A 27,964-nucleotide genomic window follows, 5' to 3' on the forward strand; every position below is an offset into this window, starting at 1 on the left:
CATTTTGTCAACATTCTTCCACGACGGCCAAAAGTTCCCACATACATGAGCATATATAAGTAGAAAGTCAAACACACACATTCCTTGCAATGAAAGACAACCACACTTGTTCTGCTTTCAAAATGTATCTTTTTTTTTTTTTCCTCAAATGTTTAATAAAACAACATATGTAAGGCACATGATGGGTTGGACAACAACAACATATGACACAAAGCAACATATACACAGGCTGGAGAGTTGATGGACAACAGTGCTGCTATTTGAACACAGATTTGACAATGATAACCATGTGATACAGCCTCTTTGAAAAACAATTTAATTCAGTTTTAAGTTTAACATTTCACATGAGTAAGCTTGTTAGAAACAAAGTGTGACCACAGCTGACGGTTCTGAACTAGAGTTCCTTTAAGTGAAGGTTTAGCTATGAAGATGGTATGATTTAAAGCTCCACAGACTTCCACATATAACATTATAAAAAAATAACAGATAACAATCCCAAAATACAGTAAAATGTAAACTATAAAATAAAGCAATTTGTGATTCATTATTTTCAGAATATCTTGTTTGTCCTGTGTACCTGTAGTGAATGGGCTCAATTATTGCTCATATATTCGTGAACAAGTGGAAGAAAACTTTGGAATACAAAATGAGACACAATACTTTAAAATGGCTGCATTTCCAAAAAGATTGGAGTTAAAATGACACAAAATGAACTCTAGCATAATAACAAAAGCCAATATGCTTTCTCATGTAAACGTAATTTTCTTCTATAAATAATTTGTCTTTTACTAAACACATGATTCCATTTTCAAAGCTTATAGACTTCAGAAAAATATCCCTTTGGCTTTTTTATTTGCTGTATTACCACTGACAATGAAAAATAAGTGTCTAGCCATACTTATGCCTTTTATTAAATGTTTTGAAAAAGTATAAAAAGCCACTATATATAAATATAAATATATACAAAACAGTCAATCTATCAAACAGGGTATGGATGCACATTTTTGACATCTGTTTCTACAGAGCAAAAATAGACATTTCTGGGGGTATTTTCTTACAAATCAAATTCAAATACTGTGTATCACACCTCAAGCACTGAGACAGAATATTAGAAATGCATGGGATGCACTCCGAATGCGATTTTGTGAGAAGGGAAGAAAGATATGAGAGGTGGAAGCAAAGTGCTACAATAATTGTGTGTATTCTCTTCCTACAGATTTAAACAAAGAAAATGAAAAAACAGAAGAGGCCAGAATTAATCGAGGAGAAGAAAATACAGATTGTGATTCTTGTCACCTCCCCTGGGTTGTTTGAAAATGTACAAAGGAGTGAAAAACAGTGAAAGGGGAAGCTGAGAAAAAAGAGGTGAGACCAAATAAGAGTCAGTAATATGTCAATGAATTGGCATTCATAGTGAAAAAGAATGATGCAATAAAAATGTGCTGCTGGTGTGTCTTTTCAGGCCTCAGTTCCAGTGGGGTCCTTAGAAAAGAATTGTGGATTTTTGCACAGAACTACAGTAGAAATCTGTGTGGCTAAATCTATACAATTCAACAACAGAGGCAGCTCCTTTATTTCATCTTGTGGTCAGATTTAATAACTTTGGGTCATGGTCTTTGGCACCTCTCACCTCTAGCCCTCTACCAGGGGCCCTTGATAGGTGGGCCCTTGGGGGCGTATTCTACTTGATGGCCCATACAGTCTCCAGGATTACACCGGCCATCATGTCCCTTCGAACCAGGCTGCCCAGGAGGGCCCGGGATCCCGGGAACGCCTTGCTGGCCAACAGGACCTGGGGGTCCCATCTTACCATAGCCTGGGGCTCCTGGGACACCTGGAGGAACAAATGAAATAGGAGGAATGCAAAAATGAGCACTACACTGAAGACAAAATATTCAAAAGGATAAAAATACACTCTTTGGAATTGGAGTTCAGTGATTGCCAGTCCGTCCTTACTACATTCCAGACTCCATTAACATATTGCTCAATTTAACAGATTATGTATAAATCAAGTAACGCATGACTTTGTATGACTCCTAAAGAAAAACTTTTCATTTGGGCTGATATTTAACTTCACCAGCTCTTCTGTGAACGAAGTTAAATAAACTAAAGTAAGATGTGAAACGTCACTGTTTGACATTCCGAAACTCCGCCAGTCAGCACCTCCACACAATTTTTATAACATGTGATTTCATTAAATCAGAGTTCTGCTTTGTGAAACATGACATCAAATTTATCAGAAGAATTGAGTGAACTGTGAAAAGTCTGTTTGAAGTTAATATACATTTTAAATGACTGATGCCAAAGCAGCAACACAAACATGACTGTGTTTTTACTGTGTAGTTTGGCCTACAGTCACCTGTGTACTAATGATTGATTGGGAAAAAGTATTTAAATTCTTCTTGTGACATTAATAGTGTCATGTTGTGAAATTCAAAATGTATGTAACTGTAAACATTTTTATCGGTTTTATCATCAGATAAAGTCCTCAACTGTTTCCTATTGTTGGAGGAAAACCTACGTTAACATTGTTAATTTAACGGAGCCGAGCTTACATCTACATCTACTTCTGTCTAAAAGATCATTTATTATTTCTTATGGTACATAAACTGACACTAACTCATTTGGCAAACATTTAATATAATTCAGTATTCATTTTAGTTCCATGCAAAGTGAAAAAATGTGATGTTTCCCAAATAATGTTTGCCTGTCTTAAAACGCAGTTTAAATCAGAGTTCTACTGAGTGAAACATGACCCCCAATTTAGCAGAGGATCTTAGTAATACATAAAAAGTCTGTTTTGTCAGCTAATAAACATTATGATATAAACATTATCAGTGTCTGATAACCAATAATGACACACTGACACTATTTATGGTTAGGTGTTCTTTTGTGTATTTTGATGTGCTTGTTAAAAAATAATTATGTTTTATGGTGTGACAAGGCTGTGATTAAGGTCTGGTTAGGCTTAGGCACAAAACGTCATGGAGAGTGGGTAGGGAGCAACGGGCCTTTGGAGCAGTGGGCTTTTGTTTTCGGGATATCAGGCTGTCGGACTGGGGTTTTGGTCCAGTGGGAAGTTTTTCAAACTATTGGGGTTTCGCAATGATGGGCCGTCAGACCAATGGCATGGCACCGAAACAGCTAGCCTGCCCCTCATACAACCACAATTTACTGTGTTTACATTTTGTTTTTGTATGGATTGAAAAAAAATGTAAAACTTGTGAGTTAATCAGCTTTCAAGATGCTGGTAATGTTTATTTTTATGTTAAGGAAAAGCCAGGCTAGCTGTTTCCCCCTGTTTTCAGTTATGGTTATCGGCTGCTAGCTGTAACTTCATATTTAACATAAAAACATCAGAATGCTATAGGTCATCTCACCAAACTCAAACATCAAAAACAAATAAGTGTTTGTCAAAATATACTCCCTTTTAAATGTTATTTTAATCCATCTTTAAGTAACTTCTGTGAATAAAGTTGATAGAAGATGATAGTTAATAATGTGGCAAAGCAAACATAGCATCAGAAAATGTGTGGAGTGTTCCATATAAAGTAACTGAAGATTTGCTAATTAAGCCAATGTTATCTTAAGTCTGTGATTAAAGAAGGTCAAATGTTGATTTGGGAGGTATAAATCAGCCAATTTAAGAATGATGAAAAATTAGTTTAATCATGCTGGCAATTTCAAATCAACAACACCAACTTTTTAAGCAATTTGCATCATTAATGTAATGTTGTGTTAGCCCACTCTGTCAGAGGGGTTTTAGTGTCAGGTGTTGCACAGCATTATGGATAACAGGTGATTGTTGCAGATGTAAGTGCCACAAGAAAATTTGACAGAAAAAGGGATTCACTGTAACTGAAATTACAATTCAAATGTTCGAATGACTGAACTTAAAAAACTAAAAATTTAAAAATTTTTAAAAAATCAACTTTAGCTCTTTCACCAAAGGCTTTCCGAAACCAAAATTAAGCTGCAGTGTCACATAAACAGAAGTTTTACTGAACCATGGAATAGTAGGTTACATTACCTGGTGCTCCTGGAGGTCCTGCATCTCCCATCTCCCCAACACCCTTATCTCCTTTTACTCCACTGGGTCCTCGTGGTCCTAAAGATAATTATATGTTTTGCCTCCTTTAAGTTAATGATGACACTTATGTCACTATCATGGTGCTTGTAAGTATAACTATAACTGAATGGCTCACCTGGGGGTCCTAGGCCTCCTGGCCGCCCTTGTCTGCCTATCTGTCCCGGCATGCCAGGTGCACCTGGGGTTCCAGGATTACCAGGAGCACCGTCTTTCCCTGGGGGCCCAGGCCGACCTGGGGACGCCACCATCTCTACTGGCATCTGCATGCGAGACATGTAGTAGGCCATTCTCTCTGGGGAGGAGAAACATGCGATAGCAAACAATGATTCCACAATAACAATAAAAGCTCTGTCCCAAAGGAGAAATAGAATAATTCTTTGAAAGAAAGGTATACATTTGAGGAGAATATGTTGCTCTAGACTAGAAACTATGACATTATGCACAGTTAACATTCACACAACAATTCCAGAGATTAGCGTTCGCCCTCACCATCAAAGATCTTGATGACCTGCTGGCGGATGAAATTCTTGATCTCATCATGATTGACTACAGCCTGTGAAATGACAGAGAAACAAAGAGAGAAGCAAAAGGGCAAACATTAATCAAGGCAGATAATGAAAAAATCCATTATTTACAAGAGCAGATGGAGCTAGTGAGCGCCCCTGGCCAATGCACTGTGTGTCATCACCTCTTTTCACAATCAAGCTGGATACTGCATGTTTTGGAGTTGATATAAAAGTGCTGTGCTGTAAGTGTGATGGAACTGTATCTCACATCATTTCCTGGTGACCCTGGAGGTCCAGGAGGCCCGGGGAGGCCTGATGAGCCTGGGCTGCCCCTCTCTCCTCTGGGTCCAACTGGGCCAATCATGGGCTGTGCATCCTTGGCGTGATATCCTACACCACCACCAGGGGGCCCCGGTCTACCTCTCTCCCCTGGAGGTCCCCTCTGGCCCGTGGCCCCTGCTTCACCCTAGGAGATAGATGTACACAGGTCATGGTAGTGGATAAAAGATAATGCCAGTCATGTCAGTTGTACCTTAAATACTGTGTGTATTCATCCATCACAGTATCCAAGTGTCTTGAATTACGATATGAATTATTATCACTGATTATAATACAAGCTTTTATCCATTTATGGGCCAAATATTCTATCACTAGCTCATCTATTTTATGATGATTATATTATATGTCTTGCTGGAAAACTTTAGATCACTTATTAAAACTCAATATTATGGATATCTGTTATTGATTACCTTTGACCTTTTTTTCAAGAAAAAGTTCAACATATTGGGAAATATGCTTATTTGTTATCTTAATGAGACGATCCATTCCACTTTCATGTCTGTACATATAAAGCTAAAGCCAAGAGATGGTAGCACCTGTAAAGCCCACTAATTAAAATGTTATATCTTATTTGTTTGATATGTACAAAAAACCTTGGTGTAAAAATGACAAGTTGTGGCTAGCTGTTTTAGCTTCTACACTTTGTGTTAAGCTAAGCTAACTCCTGGCTGTAGCCTTATATTTAACGGACAGATATGAGAGTTGTATCAATCTTCATCTAACTGTTTTCTAGAAAGGACAATGTATTTCCCAAAATGTTGAAATATTCCTTTAATGGCTTACTATTAATTTAGGGTTCATTAAATTGCTCCTTCTGCTTTTTTTGATTTTGAGAAGCATAAAAATCATTATTGACCCTCTTTCAGAAAATAAGCAGCAGGCTTTTGGCTACATCTCACTTTCCACACAACAGCACCCACCACTTGGGTTGCGTAAATACACTCAGAAAACAGTGCTGCTATATTAGTGACAGTGATTTATTGAGGACAAAGCAGCCCATAATGGACGTCTAATGTTTACACATCACCGACAGACAAGTGGCTCTTGAAATAGAGAGGAGGGAGAAGAACAGAGGAGTCCATTCTTGTCTTTCTCCTATGTTCTCCTCTTCTGTGCAGCTAAAGCCCTGACAATGCCGTCCTGTCAGTGTGACAAATAGCCTCATCTAGCATCTCCCTTCATGCTTAATAGCATTATCCCATAGGCAGAGAATAACTATATCACTGTGTACTGTAAGCCTGTGTCTAAGGAGAGATCCAACAGGCTCTAGCTACAGAAAGCTAGCATGCGGCCGGTTGCCAGTTTGGAGAGGGGTGATGTGAGGTGAGGGGGAAGGAGGGTGTCAGTGTGAGGGTTGGAGGGTTAGTAAACTGATGACTATGTTAAGTGCGGGTGCTGAGTGGGCAGAAAGCGAGAGAGCAAGCATGTTCAGCCCAAGTCTCCCTGAACTAAAAGAAACAGAGAAAGGGGTACATCTTTCTGCATTGAGACGGTCTACCGTAATGAATGGTAATGGCTGGCTGATACGTGGACTCTTTGACAGCACACACAGTCACACACTGTAATATACTGTACCATGTTGAGTTGGCTCTTACCTTTTGACCAGCCTTTCCGTTCTCCCCTGGCATGCCTGCCACCCCCTGTCAAAACAAAGAAAGAAATATCCATTAATGAATGAAATATACACATCCCTACGTTGATCTCGCTCTATTATAATTTAATGAGGACAAACACCACACCCAGACATTACTCACATCTTTACCAGCAGGGCCATCACTGCCTGGTTCTCCCTAAAAGACAAAGTCAACATAGGAGAAAAGGTAGTGAGATATATTGGCGTGCTAGCTGTATGAATGATATTCAATTAAATTTGGCCTTAGACATGCTTGCATTTTTTGTTGTTTAGCGGTACTGACCATGGCCCCTGGGTACCCGGGTGTTCCTGGAGGTCCTACCATTCCTGGGAGACCCCTCTCTCCATTCTGACCCGTATCTCCCTTTATACCCTGGAGATGGAGGGAAGGAAGATGGAGAATTTAGATTCCCTTTTATTGTTTGCGCTTTTGGCAGCAAGACAGAATTTCAATTGTATCTTGTTCCACGCTATTGCACTATCTCTCTTTCTCTCTCTCACACACACACACACACACACACACACACACATACACACACACACGCACGCACACACATATGCATACATATACAGCTGATAATGCATAATTTTCACATGGGGACACTTTATTAGGGCGCAATTATTTTAACTTGTTAATCTTTAAATTAAGATGTCATCTCTGCTCATCTATTTTCTTTGTTGTGTTCAGTTTGTATAGCTTTCGTAATTATTTACTAGAATCATGGTTAATGTTAGTCATAGTAATTTGTTAGTATCATCCTCAGTGCTCATTATTTATCTTTTTCGTATGTACCATATTTTTTCAGCTGCTGAAACAGCCCACATTCCCCTTGTGAATGTAAAAGATTCACCTGATCCAACTCTTGTTCTTTAAAAGTATAATGATCACATGTTTCAGAGCATCTCTCTTACCATTCCTGATGGACCAGCAGGTCCTGGAGGTCCAACTGGACCTGTAGAACCCTGTTAGGGAAAGTAAATACACATATTATTCATGTTTAACACACTAACATATTACAATATTGACAGAACAGAAATAAACAGACTGAGGTTAAAAGGACAATGAACTTACAATGTTGCCAGGGGGTCCAGGTCGTCCCTGAGCTCCTGGGGGTCCGGGATCACCCTGGAAAGGTCACAGATTGACCTTTAGAGATCTCTAGGGTTACACTGCCTGTGATAATATAATCTTGCTTTGGGCTTGTCTGTATAGTTTATTGATGTGCTCTCTAATGTTTATTCAAATCGACCTGAGTTAATGATACTGTAGAAAGCAAAAATACTCACGTCATGTCCTGGTCTGCCTGGTGATCCCTGTGGGCCTATAGGCCCAGCCTCACCCTGGAGAGATGAGAGAGTAATGAAAAGGTAATAGAGGAAGCAAAATGAGGTAGAGCAGTAATAAAACCCTGACTTGTGTCATGACAGTTTTGCTAATTATCAGTGTGATAAAACAACTTGGCCTAATGCACCAGCAAGAGGCAGAAATTGTATGTAGACAAACAGACAGACATAGTGCGATGGTAAAGCAATGAGTTGTTGGCTAACCTTCTGTCCAGGGAAGCCAACATGGCCAGTTTTCCCTTTGAATCCCTGAGGAGAGACATCAAAGGGAATGAGATTGGTACAGTATCAAAATTCACAAAGTCGAGGCTGCCAAAGAACAGGCAGACGTGTCTTTGAAATCCTGAACACCTGCCCTTGGGTAGAGCACAAACTGAGATACAGAGTGAGAGATAGAAATAAAAAATTAGGGAAGAGAGGGAGAGAGAGAGGCAGCAATGTGTTTCTTCATTGAAGCTGACTGTAGTGTGTGAATACCACTATCTGGTAGAAAGTGAGAAAGATCTTACAAAAAGATTGAAAGAATTTTCAAATGGGGTCACATCACCGGTGACATCTACAACATTAACAAGATTTTATAATTAATGCACATGCTAATGTGGCATGGTATTGAGTGCCAACTGGGTAAAGTCAGTTAAATGCACAATATGTAATTTCAGCTGCTAGGAGTCTGTCAATCAAAACAATAACAAAAGACGGAGTGTGATGATGGTGTGAGGTAGCAAGGGATCATGGGAGTTGACGTCTTCATTGTTAAATAACCGGCTTCTCCGGGATAGGATTACTCCAGTGTTAATCGTTCAGAATGTTTTTACCGGGAGCCAAATTACCCACAGAGGTCTTCTCCTCTCCAAAACAAACGGACCCAGTGATTACAGGTAAAAACACTGAATGACGCAGTTACACCTAAAAAATCAGTTTCTCTGACGATGTTCAGCGAGCACCGAATGTCCGGTACGGGCTGTTAGCTGAGCTGCTGCTAACATTTGCTCTGTTTATTTTTTCTTATAACTTAAGATCCAGACGTTTGGCAGGTTTCTCCTGGGAGCCGAATTATCTGCAGAGGTCTTTCCCTCTCCAAAAAACAAACGTACATGCAGATTAAAATCATTAAAAATACTAATTAAAGCTGTTTCACCTAAAAAAAAATCAATGTTTCGCCTACGATGTTCGGCGAGCATCGGACTTCCTGGGGGGGCTGTTAGCCGAGCTGCTGTTAAGGCTTGCCCAGTTTATTTATCTGATAACTTAAGATCCGGACGTCCAAAGACTAAAATCCTTCATCCAGCTAAAAGATATAGTTAAAAACAACCTAAATTTATCACGAAAATGTCGCTTAAAACTGAATGAAAGTCAATTTCATTTCAAGAACCACAACGCCGATGTATTATCTTGTATGTGTTGGAAACATTTGGGATAATGTAAGTACACAATTCAACAACATAGGTCATAGGTCTAGTTGTTTTTAGACATTTTAATGTGGAATAATTAGATATTAGGCTATAGCTTTAAGTATCATAAGTCACACTTTGCTAATTTGCATGGGATACTGTTGATGAAGCTATAGAAAGGTCAACAAGACTCTACACAGCCATGCTTGAGGCTCTGTGAGTCTGTACTTAGGTGCTTCGAGCTAAATGCTAACACCACCATGCTAACATGCTCACGATGACAATGCTAACATGCTGATGTTTAGCAGGTCAGATATGTAAGAATTTTTAAACCAAAATGCAAGTCATAGTCTCAAGGGCAAAAACAATTTGCCCATGTTTGTCCATGCTCTCCATAACGAGCTTCAGCTAGGCTAGGTGAAAAAGGTTTACTCATGCGGGTTGATTTGCATAGTTTGCTGTTTGTGAATCTGAAGGTGAGTCTTCTCTCTCATGGCAATGCAATGCAGTGTATAAAAAGTATGTCTTCAACATTGCATCTGCCAAAACCAACAAGCTGCTGTACAGTATGTGAAAAAATAATGCTGGTGTGAATGTTTAAAGGAACAAAAGATGTTATTTACATTCATCTCATCATGATTTGATTATTTAACAAGACTTGCACTGTGTCCCAATTCCACACTACATACTAAATGTATACAAAATATACTGCACTAATCTTCATAGAATACTGTTTGCAATCAGTATGCAAGAAATCAATATACAACTGTAAATAGTTATTTCTTTGTTTTCAGAGGTATTCCTGGAGATGTTTTACCACCATCCACTATAACATTCAATTTTGTCAAGCTGTGGGTAGCTTCTCTGTTTGAAAGAATAGTGTCCATCAACAGTATGTTTAAAAATCAAGGGCTATTTAATATGCATACCAACTCTTTTGAGTGTACTTAATTTAAGAGTCTACTGGCTCTATGGGGCTGTACTTGACGTCAGCATGATAACATGTTCACAATGACAATGTTAACATTGTGATGTTTAGCAGGTGTAATGTTTATCCTGTTCACCATCTTAGATGGTGATGTTAGCATGTTAGTATTTACTTAATAAAAATGTCAAAGGTAGGTATTATTTGTCAAATAGTAGTAGTATAGAAGGCTGTAGTACACATGGCCAAAGCCATGTAGCCAGCATGACTAAAAATCTTGGTACATAAAACTGAAGACACAGGTTGAGACCACGCGGCAACCTCCAGGGCTGAAAAATGAAGCCAATGCGGAAGTGCCAAAAACTGCAGTTCCTTGAATGGCCACTTGAGGCTGGCTCCAAAAGCAAGTCAATCCCCATAGACCCACATGTTAAAATGCCATGATACTCACTGGGATTCCTCGTGGTCCTGCTGGGCCTGGTAGGCCTGACTCTCCCTGGCAAAGAAAGAGACAGTCAATGTCAAAGGTCAACTACTGTATGCATGCCACAGTCAGTTCTCCCAAGAAAAACAACCCTATAGGTCATAAATTCAGATGACAAAAACAACTTATAATTACATTTGAGTGGCAGACGCCATCTAGCAGCCATAGTAATTATGACCTGGGAAAGTGACGCAGTTCAGATGATGTTTATATAAGGTTGTCCTTATTTCAAGGAGGTAGGTTGGATGGATGGCTAGATAGTTAGTTAGATGGTAAGTTGCAAAAAGTGGACTTAACTGCTGGAGACCACTGTTCCCATTTCAAAACCTGTTTGCTTCCCATTTCAAACCGCGAGTGTCATGTTTTCCACCGCAACACTTTTTAAAAACTGTAACGTGGTGTGACGAAGCTTGCCTAACTTTAAGGAAGTAGTAACCATGTTTGAGGTGATCATTTTAACCCAAACCATGATCTTTTCCTAACCCAAACCAAGTGGTTTTTGTGTCTAAACCTAACCAGACCTTTACCACAGCATTGTCACACCATAAAACATAATAATTTTTTAACAGAAATTTGTAACAGTTTTGGAAAGCTGCATATTATGCTCCTATGGGTCATTCTGGAGTGCTGGTACTAATAACCTATGTGGTCATTTACTTTGGAGGGCTTTTGGAGGGCATGCAACTATAGTATGACTAAAGTGCGTGTTTGGCTCTTTTGTGTGTATGGGCATGCCTATGTGGGCACCCCATGTGTGATAAATATTGTATCTGTAACTTACCCGCAGTCCTGGTTTCCCGTCTTTTCCATCCATTCCTTCAATGCCAGGGGGGCCCTTTCATTGCAAATACAGACAGGGGGTGCAGTTGAGGACTCAGAGTGGAATACAGTTCACAGATACAGTACCAGGCAAAGTTTGGACACCCCTTCCCATTCACTTAAATGAGAAAGTGTGTCTAAACTTTTGACTGGTACTATATGTTGGAATGGATCAAAATTAGATAATATACAGTGATATCAAATGCATGTACCATCAGCCCTGGGGGGCCAGGTGAGCCTGGGGCTCCAGTTGGTCCCTGAGAGCCTTGAGTGCCACCGCTGCCCTAAGAGAGAGAAAAACTAGGTAATTATCACTCACTTTTGTGACTACAAATGATAATGTTGGATGCAACAGAAATCTGAAACAGCTGAATGTGATTAGTGCTCACCCTTTCACCCTTGAGCCCAGGAAGTCCTTCCCTTCCAGTTTTGCCAGAGGAACCTGGTGGACCCTAAAAACACACACAGTAACATACAAAGTCAGCGGAATTATTCCAAAAGCAACAATTTGCAAGAGAGGAGCAAATCATTTACATACTGGTGGTCCGGGAAAACCTGGTTGCCCTTGGAAACCCTTGAAAGAAAATAGAAACATATGACTACATTTAATGCCACAACAATTTGATTTTAATGGTAGCACTGTTCTGTTATGTTTGTGTACACCATTCACTGTACATACCTGATCTCCTTTGGGTCCAACAGGTCCTCCTGGTCCTGTGTCTCCTTTAATACCCTGCAGACACAGAAATGGTGAAACAAATCTCAATTATTACATTTTGTAATGATAAATGAAAGACCTAGTCTCTAAATATTGAGTCAAATGTATAATGAAACACTGACCGGTGTGCCAGGCTGTCCTTGGTATCCAGGGGTACCAGGAGAGCCCTAGAGCAGAGAAGGAAATTTTAGCCAATAATACCCAACACGGGCTATGGACACATTGTGTATTAAAGATATATATTGTGTATTAAACAGTGTAGTGGCTTACTGATTCTCCTTTCTGACCACTGCTGCCTAGGCTCCCACGTTCGCCTTTCAGTCCCTGACAAATACAAATGGGCAGTTAATCAATGTCAGGTCACATATCAATGTAACCACCTATCCATCCATTAAAGCTGTCAGATTGTTGTCAATCTCATAGGTCTGTTATAATGAGGCGGTGAGAGTAACTTACAGGCAGTCCAGGCGGTCCCATGGTTCCTGGATACCCCGCTGTCCCCGGCGGGCCCTGAGGTAAAGATCATACAATCAATCAAACAGGAAAACCAATTATTTTTCTACATGTTATAATTTCAGGGAAATTGATTGGCAGACACCTACCTGTTCGCCCTTCATTCCCGCGAGTCCAGGTGACCCACGCTCACCTTGCTGACCCTGAGTATGACAGGAGTGAAGGATGATTAGAAAATGAAGGAGAGGATGTAATATGTATGTCTAGAAGAGAGACTCCCCCTGGTAAAAATGGACCAAGGACAAGGCAAGTCAATATCAAAGAGAGGAAACAGCTAACTGGCTTGTACTGTCTACCTTTGGGACTGCCTTCACATTTCATATCGTCCTCTGCTCTACACCTCTATGAAGCTTTAGATTTAGGTCTGCAATGGTAATGTTCATAGGCTATACATTGCAGCTCTCAGAAAATCAGTTGCAGCTTCCCCCTTTTGTATTTCCTCTTCTCTTTTCCACAGCAGATTCAAGTACAAATGTTTAACAAAGTTGCAAACTTCATTAAGTAATTTGTCTTTTTAAAACTCTGCTCTTTAATCAATCAAACAAAAAAACAAACCTAGAAAATGAGCATTATAACACGTTACTAAGCAACAGAACAATGTAATCACATAACCACCTGACTTCTCTTGTGTTACAGAATGATTCCATAATCTATTGACAACCTATCTTTCCTCGTCTATTAATTGGATACTGAATGTTGTTTTGACAAAAATATTAATATGCTTGTGAGAGTGTGGTCTGTTGCCTAGCAACAGCTGCTGTAAACGGAAGACGGATGAAGGTGAGAAATTTTTTAAAAAGTGACTGAATATGCTGTATGATGTCAGAGGAAAATGGATGCTTTTAAAAGCGGACATACTCTCATTACATATAAAATTATGGGAACTGCTGGTGAAAATGAGCTGTTTAGTTAACTGTTTATTAATGTCCATTGTCCCTTTTGAATAAAACAGTAAAAATGTACCTCATAAATATAAGAATATCACTAAGAGATACACAATTCAGTAGTGTGCTTGCTGTTATTAGAGAGTGATTACTGAGGGTTGTAATCTAGAGAAAGTAATTACTAATTGATCATACAGAGGAGAAACTAATTAGTAGCTGATTAGTGTGAGTAACTTCCTTAACACTGAATATGAGTAATATATTCAGCAGCTTCTCTCCTTCTCTCTCACAAACAGTACAAACCAACAGACCACTGCACACAGCAGAGGCTAACACCTGCTATAAAGTGCTACTATGCTGCTAATGGATTCCATGCGGTGCTCACGCAGCTCATCCATTTAGCATCTCTATTCTACTAAAACAATAAATCTGTATGAGGAGGAAGAGGGGAGGGCTCTGTCTGCACAGCAGCCCCACTCTCCATCACTAAGACGGGGGAATAATTGAACAACTGGAGAAAGAGACAACCAAATCGTTCCCTCATCTGAAATAACTTTCATTGAAGAGCTGTGGAGAGAGGCAGGGGGATGGCGGGATGGCAAAGGTGGCATAATCATGGGCTGCTTGATTTAAAAGTGAGATGATCCATATTTGAAATGAAAAGGCGAAAACAAAGGTAGATATTTAAAGCAGAGAGAAAGTACATTTACTCAAGTATTGCACTTAAAAGTCCAAATTTGAGGTTCTTGTACTTGACTATTTCCATTTAATGCTGCTTTATACTTCAGAGAAAATATTAGATAGCAATAGTTACTGATTCTAGATCAACATTTCACATTTAAAAAACATATTATAAACTTTTAAACCAGTGGTCCCCAGCCTTATGGATTGTTACTTTCCTACAAAAAAGCAGTGTCTAGTTGGGGCCTGTTGTCATGTTTCAGATGTCAGATATTCCCAGAAAAACAAAGATTAGAGAAAAATGCATACAAATTTGTCCAGCAGAAATGAGATTTTTTCTTATTTCCCCATCAATCATCTCATGACTCCCCATATTTATCTTGTTGGAACCTCTGAAGTAAACTACTTAACTGTGTATAAATTAGATATTACTAGCTCCAAATCCACCATATTGATGCAACAGCGTTAACAATCTAATAATGTCATATATGATAACATATCAGTTACACTGTCCATTTATTTTTTTAGAAACATTACTTCTAATTTGATACTTTGAGCACATTTAAATGCTTAAAATTAAAAAATTAAATACAGGATCTCAGTTGTACTTTCACCACTGATCAAAAGTGAGTAAAAAAAGAAAGTGAAAATAAACTTGTTCATAGGGCTGGGTAATATGGAAAAAATCAAATATCATGATCATTCCGACCAAATAGCTCAATATCAATATTACGACAATATTGTAGGGATGACTATTGGTGCTTTCACAAAATATTTACACATGAGATTTTTGATAAATAATCATCAGTAATGGGTAAAGGCAAATAATAGAACAGTTAGAACAGTCCGGTAAGTTCAGAAAATTACATCAATTTACTGTAATGCAGCCTTTAAAACCAGAAAAAGACAACACTTAAGCCATATTACGATATTACTCATATCACGACATTGATATAATATCGATATAATGCCAAGCCCTAACTCAGAAGTGCGAATAAAACTTACAGGTAAGCCAGATGGGCCTTGAGGACCTGGGAAACCAGGAGGTCCCTGTGGAGAGATGATGAAAAGAACACTTTGAAACAGCCGAGACAAGACAAACTAACAGATAAAAACTAAAATCAATTTACACCTCTGGTTAAACAGGTTTGAACTTGTTCCTGGCAATTAAGTGGATATTGTACTAAGCACCGCAAGACTCCTCATATGTCTTTCTGTACTGTAAATCAGTATTTAAAAGTTTGGTATGTTAGGCAACATTGTTCAACATTTCCATTGAGACCAGTAGAGGGCTCTGTGAACCCATGGAAAGTGGCAAAATTACAAACTCCTCTCAAGTCACTTGAAATCTAAAGCTTTGAGAGGCAAAAACCCAGTGGTGCTGTCCTACAATCTTAAAACATTGAATCTCTTTCCTCACAAAAGTGATGAAAAACTATTGTAAGGCAGTGACTACAATGAATTTTATAGCTTTCAAACTTTTATAGTTTTGGCAGATGACTGACTCTTCAGAGCAGTAAGTTGGAAGAAAGTTGGAAAAAAGATGTCAATTGAAGTACAGGAAAAGTTTCTTGTTACTACTGTAACAGTCAAAAATCTACCTAACAGTAGATTAGGATTTCAGAGCAAGAGTCCACTGTTACAGCTCTCTACTCTAGCCTGGTTTATCTACTGTAAATAAGCTTTAAAGGAGTTAAGTTGAGCTGAAATTGTTGAAGAAAGGAAGATATTTCCTGTGAAACCTCACCATGTTTCCTGGTGGTCCAATGTGGCCTCTCTCTCCTGGTGTACCCTGTAGTACAAATAAAGAAAGAAAGGTGATCCTAAAGTCTGTGTAGCTGTCTAAATATACACTCTCATAACAGATACACAGTTTGTACACGAGGACACACAGACTTACTGCTTCTCCCTTTGTTCCTGGTGATCCATGAATTCCTGGAACTCCAGGTGTTCCTACGCAGGATCGGTCTACCTATAAAGCAAAGAAATAAGATTCTAGGAGATGTGCACACACTTCTCTGTGCTTATGCGTGTCTATCTATTAGGGATGTCAGCAGTTGACCATTAATTGGTTAACCACCGAGAATATTTTTGACCCATTACGCATGTCGGTCTATAGGTTATTTGCATACACACTCCGCTAACGGCTTGACAATTACGTCTTCACAACATCAGATATTCTTTTTGAATAGATAAACTACTGATGTTAAACTGACTCCTACACATAGTGTTGCATTATGGGTTGTTTGTAGCCTTAATGTTGCTAGGCTAGCGAGTGTCTTCAAGTCTGTTTATAGCAAGTGCGTTAGAGTCAGTCAGCACTAAAAGTGTTTGGTAAGTCCAGATTAACCAGGAGTTTCTGAAGGCTCGTGTAACATGTTTTTAGTCTGTTAAGTTATATAAGTTGCCTTATATTAGGGCCGGGTGGGTGGGTGGGTGGGGTGATGATGTGCGCTGGTCCGAGGGAGACCGATATGCTGCCAATCAACGTGTTAGATGATAAGGGATTGAAAGAGTTAGTTCAGTACCTCAAGTACGAGTACGTTATGCCATCGAGAGCTACTGTGACTAAACGCATTGAAAAGCATTTTGAGGAGAAGGATGAGCTAAAAGTCAAGCTAGCCAGGGCAGACAAGCTAGCCCTGACCAGCGACTGTTGGGCAGCTCTCACAAATGAAAGCTACATCACAACTTTTCTTGAAAATTAACTGTAGTTACCTTAAGTAGTTACCTTTTTACCTTCTTAAAAATTAACCGTAGTTACCGGTTAATGGGTGTTCCTCTGTCCGAAGCAAAATTACCCGAAACTGACATCCCTACTATGTAAATATAAGTTTGTGTATATGTCCTTGGAATATGCCAATGATCTCAACTGACCACTGCTTGTGTCGCCTCTTCCCTCTGCAGTCTCTCGAAACACTGCAAGCATACAACAGAATAAGCTGTCAGAGTAATGCTTTACTGCTGGCACATTATATTAGACTGATAGCTATTCCCATCAAGCCATGTGAACTCAAATAAAATACAAAATGAGGGATTGTCATTTTGTATTAATCAAAGCAGAGCAACAAATACAGGGGTTGTACTATTAGTGGCGTTTCATATGATTCTGAAACTGGAGAATCATTTGGGGAAGCTGAAGATGTCACACCAGTCAACCCAGCGTCTCACCCTGTCACAGCCTTCCACGGGGGTTACACCAGGCTTGCCCTGGTCTCCTTTTTCTCCCTTGGCACCAACTGTGCCTGGCACCCCTGGCAACCCATGGGAACAACCCCCAACACAGGCCTCCTGCGTTGTAGAACACACACACATAGAAACAAGCATGCACAAGCGCACTGATCAACTGTTTTCATGCCAAAATAATGCCAAAACAAAACAAAAAAAAACCGTCAAAAATGCCATATCCCCAAAATTAATCTTTTTACTGCTGAACTTACATCATCATCTCCTCCATTGGAGTCTTGCTGCAGTCCGATAGGGTTCTACAAATTGGGCAAGGACACAGAACTTAAATCAATATTAATTTAAGTACTTTATAGCATTAAAGATAATAATTCAGAAAAACTCAAATGATCAGAATCAACTCTTTTTCTCCACATTGAACAAAATAAAAGTTTCCCAACGTTTTTCACAGAATACAGTTAAATGGGTTGGAGTGAATTATGTTTTCTTTGACAACTTCACAAATGCACAATGACATCACACCTATGCTTTTTTGTAACTTATTGTGTAACAGTTTGTTGCTTTTGACTCAACTGGATGAAGATACTACCAGGGTCCCAGTTCAGTAGAACATACTAATAACTCTAACCAGGTTTGAATAGTGCATTCACATGGGATAAGAGGCAAAATTAAATACATTGAAAGACATCAATAAGCACAATAAATTAGCTCAAATTTTTAAATGTGATGTTGATTGACACTATTGTTTCCCCACACAATGTACAGGTGTATTGATGATGAAATGGAGGAGCTACTCAGAGCTGGAAAAACTGAAAATGTATTCAGCACATCTTGGAAAACAAAAAAGGTGTTAATTCTTTGGAATTACATTTCGTTTTCTCTTTAGAAAAATAATGAATTTGAAGTTGGCAATAGGTTTCAAAGTTGCAGTTTAACTCACACTTGTCTAGTATTTTCTGTAGAAGTTTAACTTAATTTACACATTGATACAGGGGTCTATACTTATTACACCCTCACAAAACATACAAACTCAAAACTATTAATTACACAGCAGTGCCAGAGAGCTTTGGTGTCAAATATTTAACTCATGTTAACAAAAGATTCTGAATTGATTTATGGCCCCCCAAAATCAATAGCTTTTATGAACACTACAGCATCAACAATCCACTGATGACACCACATGTTAATAGTTGATTGTTATAAGGTAGACAGTAACAAATATGAATTTGATAAATAAAACAAAAACAGATAAACGCTGGAAAGGCAACAAAACATCAGTGTTCATTTCTACTAATGGTCATGTAACTGTAACTCAGTTCTGTCGAGAGCTCAAGTCTGCATCAGAAAAATTCAAAGGGTAGAGTTTAAAATTCAGAGAATAAAATGTTGCAACAAGACAGACACATAACTGGCTCTGCCCACACAAACTATACATACAGAAATGCACAAACACACATACTTGATGTGAAAGTATACATGAAAAAACAGACACAAATGCCACAATGGAATAACACTGTCTATTTATAGTAAGTCCAGAAGCCCACTTACATCACATTTACTGTGAAAGGTGATCTGCTCCCTGTCAAAGCAGGGGGACCTTTTTTACTGACAGAGTTTGTAAATGGCACCTGGCCTGGTTTCAAAGTCATTACAAACCCATGTGGCATTGTTCAAACCGCAGCCATTAGCTAGAAAGGCTATTTTATGCTGTATGCTAATGACCGTTATAAGGTCTGCAACAAGGCCTTGTGCATTAACAGACTTGCTCAAAAGAAGGTTCACTATAATTATGTGTCACTGTGCAGTATTCACTTCTGCTAAACAATAAAGGGATCTGCAAATTGCAAACTTTGTGATTTCTCTGAGGAATATGCTGTTATGTTTCAAGGGTGCTAACTTTTCTAATGTAGTCAAAGTTCTTATAAAAGAAAAGAGTATTTAGCAATAGGTCAAAGCTTACAACTCATATTTCAGTCAATTTAATTGCTCATCTGCATTTTAGTTTACAGATCATGGCTGTTTGTATGTGTAACACTCTCTTAAAGAACAGAAGTTTTTCTCAACATGTGATCCAAAACTGTCCTTCTTTTCCGCAGAGGAATCAGGGAGGTCCTCCTCCATTAAACTTAATTATTCCTGTGTTGAAGGTGAAGCTCCCCTTGAGTGCTGGCTAAAGATCAGAATTGATGTTCCCTTAATGAAATTAAGCCATCAGCAGACTTGAAAGAAACAAAACTGAAGCCATATACACTAAGATTTCACAGATAACTTCACTACACTCTAACTCATTTCTCCACTTTGATGTTGTCTTTGCACTTGCTAAACTTGCTTTGTCAACAGGAAGCAGGGTTACAAGCATACCTGCGGTACAATGGGCTAAAATTCTGAATAAGTACACTGTATAAACCTTATATCCACTCCTGCAGTTATCCATGAATATATATAAACTAAACCAAACTTGCTCTTCCCTTGGTCGGACATCAGCAGCACCCTTTAACTGAACTAAAGCGGCCTTTGTGCTGAAATTGTATGATTTGATGGCGGTTATTCTCACATTACAGCACAATTTGGCGACATACTGTACATAAACCTTTTAAATCAGTCTACAATAAAATTACAATTTTAGAAAATTATACACACAACTATAAAGAATATTAATTAATTTATATAAATAATAATAATAAAATGGAACATTACTAAAAATCTACGGAGAACTACATAGAATTTTTGCCTTTAAATAAACATCATGCAAAGCATAATAAATTGTGAGTTTGAAATACTAACTTGTGCTCTTAAATCAAACAAAGCACACATGGAGGTGCACATGTTCTCACAGGACCTTCTATTTTAAAATAAATACCAGTTCCTGGTACATGCATGCTTAGGTGTGCTTTTGCATCATTTGTGCGAAAGCCCCAGATCTCGAATCAGTAGATAAAAACCGCCTCTCCTCCTTTTGTCTCTAATTTTACTTACGATGTATCCAGGCAAACCCGGTTTCCCCGGTATCCCGTCGTTTCCAGGGATACCCTGAAAGAAGGAACTGAGGTTGAACTGATTTGTTGCTAATCGAGGGCTAGCCACTCCCATCTCCACCAGTGGTCAAGGCAGAGTCAAAGGGTTAGGATCAAAATGATCAAACTTGTTCCCTCTCTTTTCCTATTATGAAACTTTGAAACTAAGATTTATAAAAATTAAAAATTAAAAATATTTTTTTTAAAAACCTGTGTTTTACTCAAAATCAGTTTGAATTTAATAATCTAATTATAAAATACAGTATTTGCATTTAGTACTACTTTAACTTCAGTGAATATTACAAGAGCACCCTTGTGGACATCCTGCATCACCACTTTTGATGTCCTTCTTACACCTTTGACTCTTGGAACACAGAGTAACACTTTATTTAAAGGTCTGCTTAAATCAAAAACCTTAGAGTCTCATCAATCAAACTAGGACTTAAAACTGAGAAGTAAGCAATGTGTTGTTTCTTTAACTTTTATATTTTGAAGAAGACCTTCAAATAACTGTTCATGTCTTAATGGACATTTTCCAAAGCTTGCTCAGTTGCTCCCCACATAGGTTAAAGCATGAAGCACCAGACGGGTTAGTGCATTTCACTTTGATCATCATCACTTGATCATGACTTTCTTAGCCTATTTTGATCCAAGCTATTGCACACATTCAGTATTCAAAGTCGCTCCCTTTCCTACATGCATATTATGAACTTTTTCACCCATCAAGTTGCAAAGCATGTCAAAGCCTTACTGAAGTATTCAAACTGCCCAAGCTGAAAGCCCCCATCCTGAGTAGCTTTTCGTTCAATTCAGGTGAATAGAGCAGCTGCTGAATTGAACTTAAGAGACCCCTCTTCACCATCCTACTGCCCCTTTCTCTTACCTGTGGTCCTTGGATTCCATTTACTCCCCGAGGCCCAGGTGGACCAGGGGGGCCAGGAGGTCCCGGGGGCCCCTGCAACAAACAAAGACACAGCCACAGATGACATCACACATTCATAGTCAAATACAAATGAAGAGTACTGTTATTTTCTGAACAAATTTCACAAAGTAACAGCAGAGACAACGCTTTCAAACAAAGCCCAAGTTATCAAACAGGACTGCTGGCTGGCAGATCAAACCTGAGGCCCAGGCTCCCATGTGTTTATTGGAGTTCCTGGAGCTCCCTGGAAGGCAAGAGTAGTCACAATCAGAGAGGCACCGGTGCTTGCACAGACAGGATATACAGAAATTGCACCGTGTGTTAAATTGTATTGAATGTACGTTTTTTGTGTGTTTAAAAAAAAATCAATGTGTATTCAGACTGCTGCTGTGAGGTAAAATTAAATTAATTGTATATCTTCATGTGTTTATTCCAGTGTGTGTGTGTGTGCGTTTTCTGCAACCATGTACTCACAGGTCCGCCTACCCCCATGTGCCCCGGCGTTATGCAGTTGCACTCTCCAGGTTCACCCTAAAATATACAGGAGAAAAAAAAAAAGTTCCATAAAAAAACTTAAGTGAAACTCTTTGTGTAGTTTTCAACACAGGCTGCAAAACTGAGTCCTCATTCAAGAATAAAACCACTCTGGTTATTATAAGAAAGTCAGAGCAGTCAGTTTTGCTTAATCCTGAAGTCTTGTGCATCAAAAATCGCAGCAAGAGATGAAATACTACCAAGATTTTTTAAGATTCTTCATCACATGAAATTGTCGCTTAAAACTTTGTGTAGTGCAAGAATACAATGAATGATGAAAAAAGGTGTAATTCACCAAATCCCTTTAACAGGAGGAGCCATCATGATATCTCTATTTACACAAATGCACTCACTATTTTCCTTTAACATTCAAGCCAGGTTTTTACAGTACATATGACTCTCAGATCTCAGACCTTGTATAAATATACTAAATAAAAACCCTGACGACTCTATAAATGTTACCTCTTTTACTCATTCTCTCTTAGTTTGCTTGACTTTTTTCTCTTTTTGTAAACTTTATTTTTCCAGTAAGCTCAGCCCTAATGAAGCCTCCTGTCCCACATCTTACGCCCCTTCCGACCCTTAAGCACTGCCTCCACCGCTTCTTCATCTCTCCCACCCTCTCAGTGACAGTCTGGACTGGTGGCTCTGATGAATACGGTAATTAATAGTCTCACACACGCTCTCTCTTAAGGCCCTGAAACTCCTCTTGTCTGCCAGCAACAGTACACTTGTCACCTCCTTTGCTACTCTATCTGTGCCCCACGGCTGGTGTGTGTGTGTGGATGCGAGCGCAAATGTGCGTGTCTGTGTGTGTGTTAAGGGAGTAGGGTGGTTGTTGAACCATCTCTTGCGATTACCATCTGTTCCACCCCCTTATATTCAAACCCCTCCAGATCCCTTCATCCAAACAAAACGGTAGACTTACCTTGTCCCCTTTAGCTCCATCAAGTCCCTGCAAGAGAAGGAGACAGTGCAAATGCGCGCACACACACACACACGCACACACGCACACACACACACACACACACACACACACACACACACACACACACACACACACTTAGTTACTTTTGCTTTGTTGTTCCAGAAAAAAGCTCATGGGGCAGTGAGCTGAGCGCAGATCAGGGGACAGAGGATGAGATGGGAGCAGACATTGCCTCTGTTATGGATCGAGGCAGACATCCTTGGTTAAAAATGATGCCTAAATCAAGGACAATTCCTAAAGAAGCTCAAAGAAAATTGAAACTCTGAACAGACACTAACACAGAGGCAACAACTCAAGTTTGTGGCTTAAATTTCTCTTACATCTCTGCAAATTGCTGATGAATATGCATGAAAACATGCAAATACAACTACAAGCTTTAGACAATAGAGGAACAAGACAACTCACAGGTCTGCCGTCGGCTCCTGGCAATCCTTTAGAGCCAGGGGCTCCATCTTTGCCCTGTGGGTGAAAAAGAAAACAGAAAAGAATAGTGTTTGACAATATAAAGGTACATGCAGTGCATAAAAAGACATGACATTATGCCCATGTGCACTTGCAAAAAGATGCATTTATGTCCTACCGGGGGCCCTGTAATTCCAATGCCCATTGGCCCCTGTGGTCCTGGAAGTCCAACATCTCCTATTGTGCCCTGTGAACAGAAAACACCCACAGTGTAAGGCTCACAGTTTCATTATTTCAAACAGAATGGGATTCATTTGACTGCATATTGCAACAATAAGCTGGCTCCCATCACTCTATTTTATACTACCTTTTCCCCTGCAGGTCCAACAGGGCCAGGCAATCCTCTGGTTCCAGGAGGTCCCTGTACAAAGCACACATATTTGACCAAACTACAAATATATAGTGTAGAAAAGCATGACTTTGGAAATATAACAGAGACTTACTACAGGTCCTGGAAGCCCTCTTGGTCCCTCTTCACCCTGTGACATAAATAGACAGAACAGACAGAAAAATGACGGAAAAAATGAAGGAGTGGCTTTCCTGTGTCAGTAAAGAATCACGTGAAGATTCCACAATGAATCAAAGGATTCAAGAGTAAATGTCCCTGGATCATTTTTCAATTGTTATTTACAACCTCATGATTGTATTATTATTAGATCTGAGATATCATAGCAGGATGTGGTGTTCATTAATGAGATCACAGCACGACTGTGTCTATCTAGAAGCTGTGTATAGTTTGTGTGTGACAGAGCTGCATCAGCTGTTGGCATAAAACCTATTTATTATGCCAGATACTGTTGTTTTTGGCTGGACTGCGACAGCAGGGGCCAGCCCTATAACCACGATTGCCCGTGACTGACTGCCTGACTGACTGATGGTGGAGACACACAGACTGCAGCGAGGTCGCATCTGGACACACTGGACCACTAAACACTCAAGCTGATGGTGACGTGGTGGTTGATGTACTGGGTTGAGTGGTGCTTGGTTTTGGGTCGTCTATTTTCAACATGGCGGCCGAGTCACAAACTTTCTCAGTACACTAAAATATGTCTCTGAAAAAATTTGAGGCAAGAAATGGGCAATTCAGTAACAGAATCTGATATTTGATCAGCACTGCTTAGTTTGACAGTTTGATTTGAGTTTTGTGGGCCAGGCGTATTGCACTGGACGGACTCATGTACATAAAGTTGAGGTTGAGTCATGATTATGCAAATTCAGATATGGTTATTGGTCCATCAACACGCTGTACTGTATCCATCATGCACTGTATGGCTGAATCTTGTCCCAGATCCGTCAACTTGACATCTGGCAGTGGATCCAGTGTGTCTGTACCTTGAGTGAGTCACTGAGTGATGAAGTTACACCATTGGTCAGCTGAATGCCACCACTTTGTGTATCCGTTTCAAACCTTGTGTACCTCGTTTCAAATTAAAGTTCCAGTGAAACGGACATTAGAGCGTCTTCAGCTTCTGTACTGTGACCTATTTCCCAGTGAAACAGAATATTTGCGTGGTGTACAGTTACAAGAGGGATTTAAATCAAATCCTTTGTATTTGATTGGACCACTACAAAGTGGGTGGGGCTTAGCATGTTAAGTGTGATATGCAGCTGCAGAAAGAAACAGAGCTACAGAGGACTGTTGGCTCAGTAGGACAAAGGAGAGATGAATCAATTAAACCTCAACCACATTGTTTTGGAAAGTTTTTGCCCACTGATATCGACACATACATCTCTTACTCTTACTATCCATGTTAGCTACTACACCCCCACATGTCGGTCAAGTGCATTTTTATATGATGGGTGCGGTTAGCTAGTCGCCCAAAGTCACATTTGATTGGATGAATTTTTGTAAACGCCACTGAGTTCAAGATGAATCACTGAACATTTGAAACCGTTTTACAGGAAAGGAAATACAAGGATTTTAAAGTAAAAATACTCAAAAATGTACATATAACTGGCATATCATAAGAGGTAACTGAACAATTAACACAGAAAGACAGGATTAAAAGTGGGAAAATGTATTTTTCATTTCACTGGGTCTTTAAAAGTCCTCTAGCATTTCATACACAGTCCAGCCATTTACTAGGTTTTGAAGAGTTTGACCTAGTCTTGTTTCAAGACACATCAGCCTTACTTGTGGTCCTGGAAGGCCAACTCCTGCAACTCCAGATTCTCCCTGTAGGGGGTACAGGACAATACAGATTAGAATATGTCAGTGATGCATGAATGGACACAATCCCATGTATTTATACACATCATGATACACCGACATAAATGGATATTCATACCTTGCCTCCTTTGGGACCAGGAGGTCCCTGCACACCTGGTAAGCCTGGTTTTCCCTGAAAAGAAAACATTAACAGCAAATTATTGCAGTACAGAGAGCTGGATGCAAATAAATAAATACATAAACACACAAATTCACTCACATTCTTTCCGGGCTTCCCCTCTCCTGGGGGACCAGGGTCTCCTCTCTCTCCTTTGGGTCCTGGCACAGCTACACCATCACCCACTGCAGTGCCCAGAGATGGACAGCTGGTACAAGCATCACCCTGGCAAAACACAACAAATCAAAACCTTCATCCAGGAACCTTGAGAAATAAACAAACTTCAGTTAAAAAATGATAGCACCTAATCTGTGTGTATTTGTAAACACCAGAAACCACTGGAAACCATCATTGGTCCAAAGGTGTGACCACTGGTATCAAAGATATTCCCTGCAAATTTATATCTCATGGATGGAGAGACAAAAGCCAGATCCATACTAACTCAAAAAGACCTAACTACTGTACATCTCTGTAATATATGGAAAAGAATCAGACTGATTTGATCTTAATCACAGGCCAAAATTTCAGGAACTTTGTACCTTCTCTCCCTTCAAGCCCATCACTCCATCCCGTCCAGACTCTCCAGGCAGTCCTGGTTCTCCACGAGCTCCATCCACTCCCTTGTCCCCTTGCTCTCCTTGGTCACCCTGGTAACATTAAAATATGATGATAAAAGGCCCAAACAATCATCTCCGTAGTTCTCACAATGCTTACATTAAAAGGTACCCTGTGGAGTTTTTGACCACTATCAGCACAATGGAGCAATGTTTTTACAAGTGGGTCCCTGTTTTGTTTCACAATGTGATACACATTCCTGTTGTTGGTTTCATGCTAATCCACTGACTAACAGTTGGTGGCAATAATGCACTAAGAAATGTAGCAATGTGAAGGAGAAGACTGATAGCAAGCAAACATGGATGTTAACGACGCATGATTTAAATTTTTTTAAGAATTGGCTTGTGTTTTTTATGAGGAAGGAAATGCACTCAACATGTTTCTTAGACCACAAGCATACATACAATGCATTAGTTGCAAAACACTGAATGTAAACATAACTTTTGTTTGAAGAAAACTCTACAGGGTACCTTTAATTTCCCTTTGTAATCTGTTCTGTAGCTGCATTGCTGATATCAAACTAAAGCATTTCTTTGAAGTAGAGCGCTACCAATACATCAGACAGGTCAATATTAATGGCGGATATGATCTTTTGTGTTTATGACTTATTGAACTCTGAAATATTGCTAACGACATCTGCCAAAAACATCCACTATCGGTCAGCCTCTACTTTGAAGTCCAGGAAAAGTTATTGTAGGAGTCCTTTCAGGTAATTTAAGTCAGCCTGGCTTAGTTGATGGCAGATTTATTTCCCAGTTTTTCGGGTAAAGTGATGGGAATGCTCGGTGACCTGAATTAAACTGAGCGCCTGGGCTCCCTTGAAATATTTTTTAATATTGTAGGATGATTTTCCTGGAGACATTCTTGGTCCCAGTAGATGTTGTGTTGGTATTAGTATTAGTTAAGGTACTCTGTCTCCAAAGGCAATTGGTGATTCCAAATGCCACACTGGGACTGTACAGAATGCCCATGAGACATCAATAAATTGGTTTTAATCTCTATTTCTCAGCTAATACCAAGGCTTCTTATTGTGTTGTGAATTTGTTGCTGCTACATTCTGTATTTGATAACACATACACACAACAGCCATAAGTGAAAATCTATTAGAAACTTTAAGAGGAATCTTACCTTTTCTCCTGAAGCACCAGGCAGACCCGGCAGGCCCTGTGTAAGCAAATAGTATGGTGATGTACAAACGCAAGCAGATAGATGAATGCAGGTGCACACACACACACACATACACATATACAACGCTCATGTGCAGTCATCTGCAAGTACTGTGCAAGTCCCCTTCCATTCAGATAAAATAACTGTTGACATTTGACATAAAGCTAACCACAGAGGCACACAGCATGTAATTGGGAGGTGTGACAGAAGCCAACAGAGATTTATTACACTTAGTAAATATTCTGCGGTAAGACGAGAATCCCTGCATATCCTACTTGTACAATAAGCATTGGGTTGATTCACCAAAAACTTTTCACTCATCCAGATGCTGAATAATCAGTTTCAATGTTGCAACAAAATAGGATAACAAGAAGCTACTTCGTATAATTTGATGTCTACTAATAATTCTGATGACAACATAT

At 39.4% G+C, this 27,964-nt stretch overlaps 1 protein-coding gene across 8 annotated transcripts in view; it reads right to left on the minus strand.

Moving 5' to 3' along the window:
- Positions 1 to 114: 114 nt before the first annotated feature.
- col16a1 (collagen, type XVI, alpha 1) overlaps positions 115 to 27,964 on the minus strand; it is a 70,395-nt gene continuing 42,545 nt past the window's right edge. For 6 of the 8 annotated variants that reach the window (XM_044336669.1, XM_044336667.1, XM_044336663.1 and 3 more), the window contains 42 exons: positions 27,504 to 27,539; positions 26,300 to 26,407; positions 25,863 to 25,985; positions 25,722 to 25,775; positions 25,568 to 25,609; positions 23,877 to 23,912; positions 23,741 to 23,794; positions 23,552 to 23,620; positions 23,377 to 23,430; positions 22,912 to 22,938; positions 21,924 to 21,980; positions 21,649 to 21,693; positions 21,411 to 21,482; positions 20,490 to 20,543; positions 17,768 to 17,812; positions 17,499 to 17,618; positions 17,205 to 17,246; positions 16,228 to 16,299; positions 16,075 to 16,119; positions 15,333 to 15,377; positions 12,852 to 12,905; positions 12,706 to 12,759; positions 12,520 to 12,573; positions 12,372 to 12,416; positions 12,211 to 12,264; positions 12,070 to 12,105; positions 11,921 to 11,983; positions 11,744 to 11,815; positions 11,494 to 11,547; positions 10,680 to 10,724; positions 8,117 to 8,161; positions 7,856 to 7,909; positions 7,641 to 7,694; positions 7,481 to 7,531; positions 6,852 to 6,941; positions 6,690 to 6,725; positions 6,531 to 6,575; positions 4,865 to 5,062; positions 4,580 to 4,643; positions 4,206 to 4,382; positions 4,031 to 4,108; positions 115 to 1,834 (listed from right to left, as the gene is read on the minus strand). In XM_044336669.1, coding sequence (XP_044192604.1) covers positions 1,641 to 1,834; positions 4,031 to 4,108; positions 4,206 to 4,382; positions 4,580 to 4,643; positions 4,865 to 5,062; positions 6,531 to 6,575; positions 6,690 to 6,725; positions 6,852 to 6,941; positions 7,481 to 7,531; positions 7,641 to 7,694; positions 7,856 to 7,909; positions 8,117 to 8,161; positions 10,680 to 10,724; positions 11,494 to 11,547; positions 11,744 to 11,815; positions 11,921 to 11,983; positions 12,070 to 12,105; positions 12,211 to 12,264; positions 12,372 to 12,416; positions 12,520 to 12,573; positions 12,706 to 12,759; positions 12,852 to 12,905; positions 15,333 to 15,377; positions 16,075 to 16,119; positions 16,228 to 16,299; positions 17,205 to 17,246; positions 17,499 to 17,618; positions 17,768 to 17,812; positions 20,490 to 20,543; positions 21,411 to 21,482; positions 21,649 to 21,693; positions 21,924 to 21,980; positions 22,912 to 22,938; positions 23,377 to 23,430; positions 23,552 to 23,620; positions 23,741 to 23,794; positions 23,877 to 23,912; positions 25,568 to 25,609; positions 25,722 to 25,775; positions 25,863 to 25,985; positions 26,300 to 26,407; positions 27,504 to 27,539 — 2,817 coding nt within the window. In that variant the 3' untranslated portion in view covers positions 115 to 1,640. The remainder of the gene's footprint in view (positions 1,835 to 4,030; positions 4,109 to 4,205; positions 4,383 to 4,579; positions 4,644 to 4,864; positions 5,063 to 6,530; positions 6,576 to 6,689; positions 6,726 to 6,851; positions 6,942 to 7,480; positions 7,532 to 7,640; positions 7,695 to 7,855; positions 7,910 to 8,116; positions 8,162 to 10,679; positions 10,725 to 11,493; positions 11,548 to 11,743; positions 11,816 to 11,920; positions 11,984 to 12,069; positions 12,106 to 12,210; positions 12,265 to 12,371; positions 12,417 to 12,519; positions 12,574 to 12,705; positions 12,760 to 12,851; positions 12,906 to 15,332; positions 15,378 to 16,074; positions 16,120 to 16,227; positions 16,300 to 17,204; positions 17,247 to 17,498; positions 17,619 to 17,767; positions 17,813 to 20,489; positions 20,544 to 21,410; positions 21,483 to 21,648; positions 21,694 to 21,923; positions 21,981 to 22,911; positions 22,939 to 23,376; positions 23,431 to 23,551; positions 23,621 to 23,740; positions 23,795 to 23,876; positions 23,913 to 25,567; positions 25,610 to 25,721; positions 25,776 to 25,862; positions 25,986 to 26,299; positions 26,408 to 27,503; positions 27,540 to 27,964) is intronic. The other 2 variants (XM_044336666.1, XM_044336665.1) reach the window with 2 other exon arrangements.

Source organism: Thunnus albacares, chromosome 19 (genome assembly GCF_914725855.1).
Source record: "Thunnus albacares chromosome 19, fThuAlb1.1, whole genome shotgun sequence".
NCBI classification, from domain to species: Eukaryota; Metazoa; Chordata; class Actinopteri; order Scombriformes; family Scombridae; genus Thunnus; species Thunnus albacares.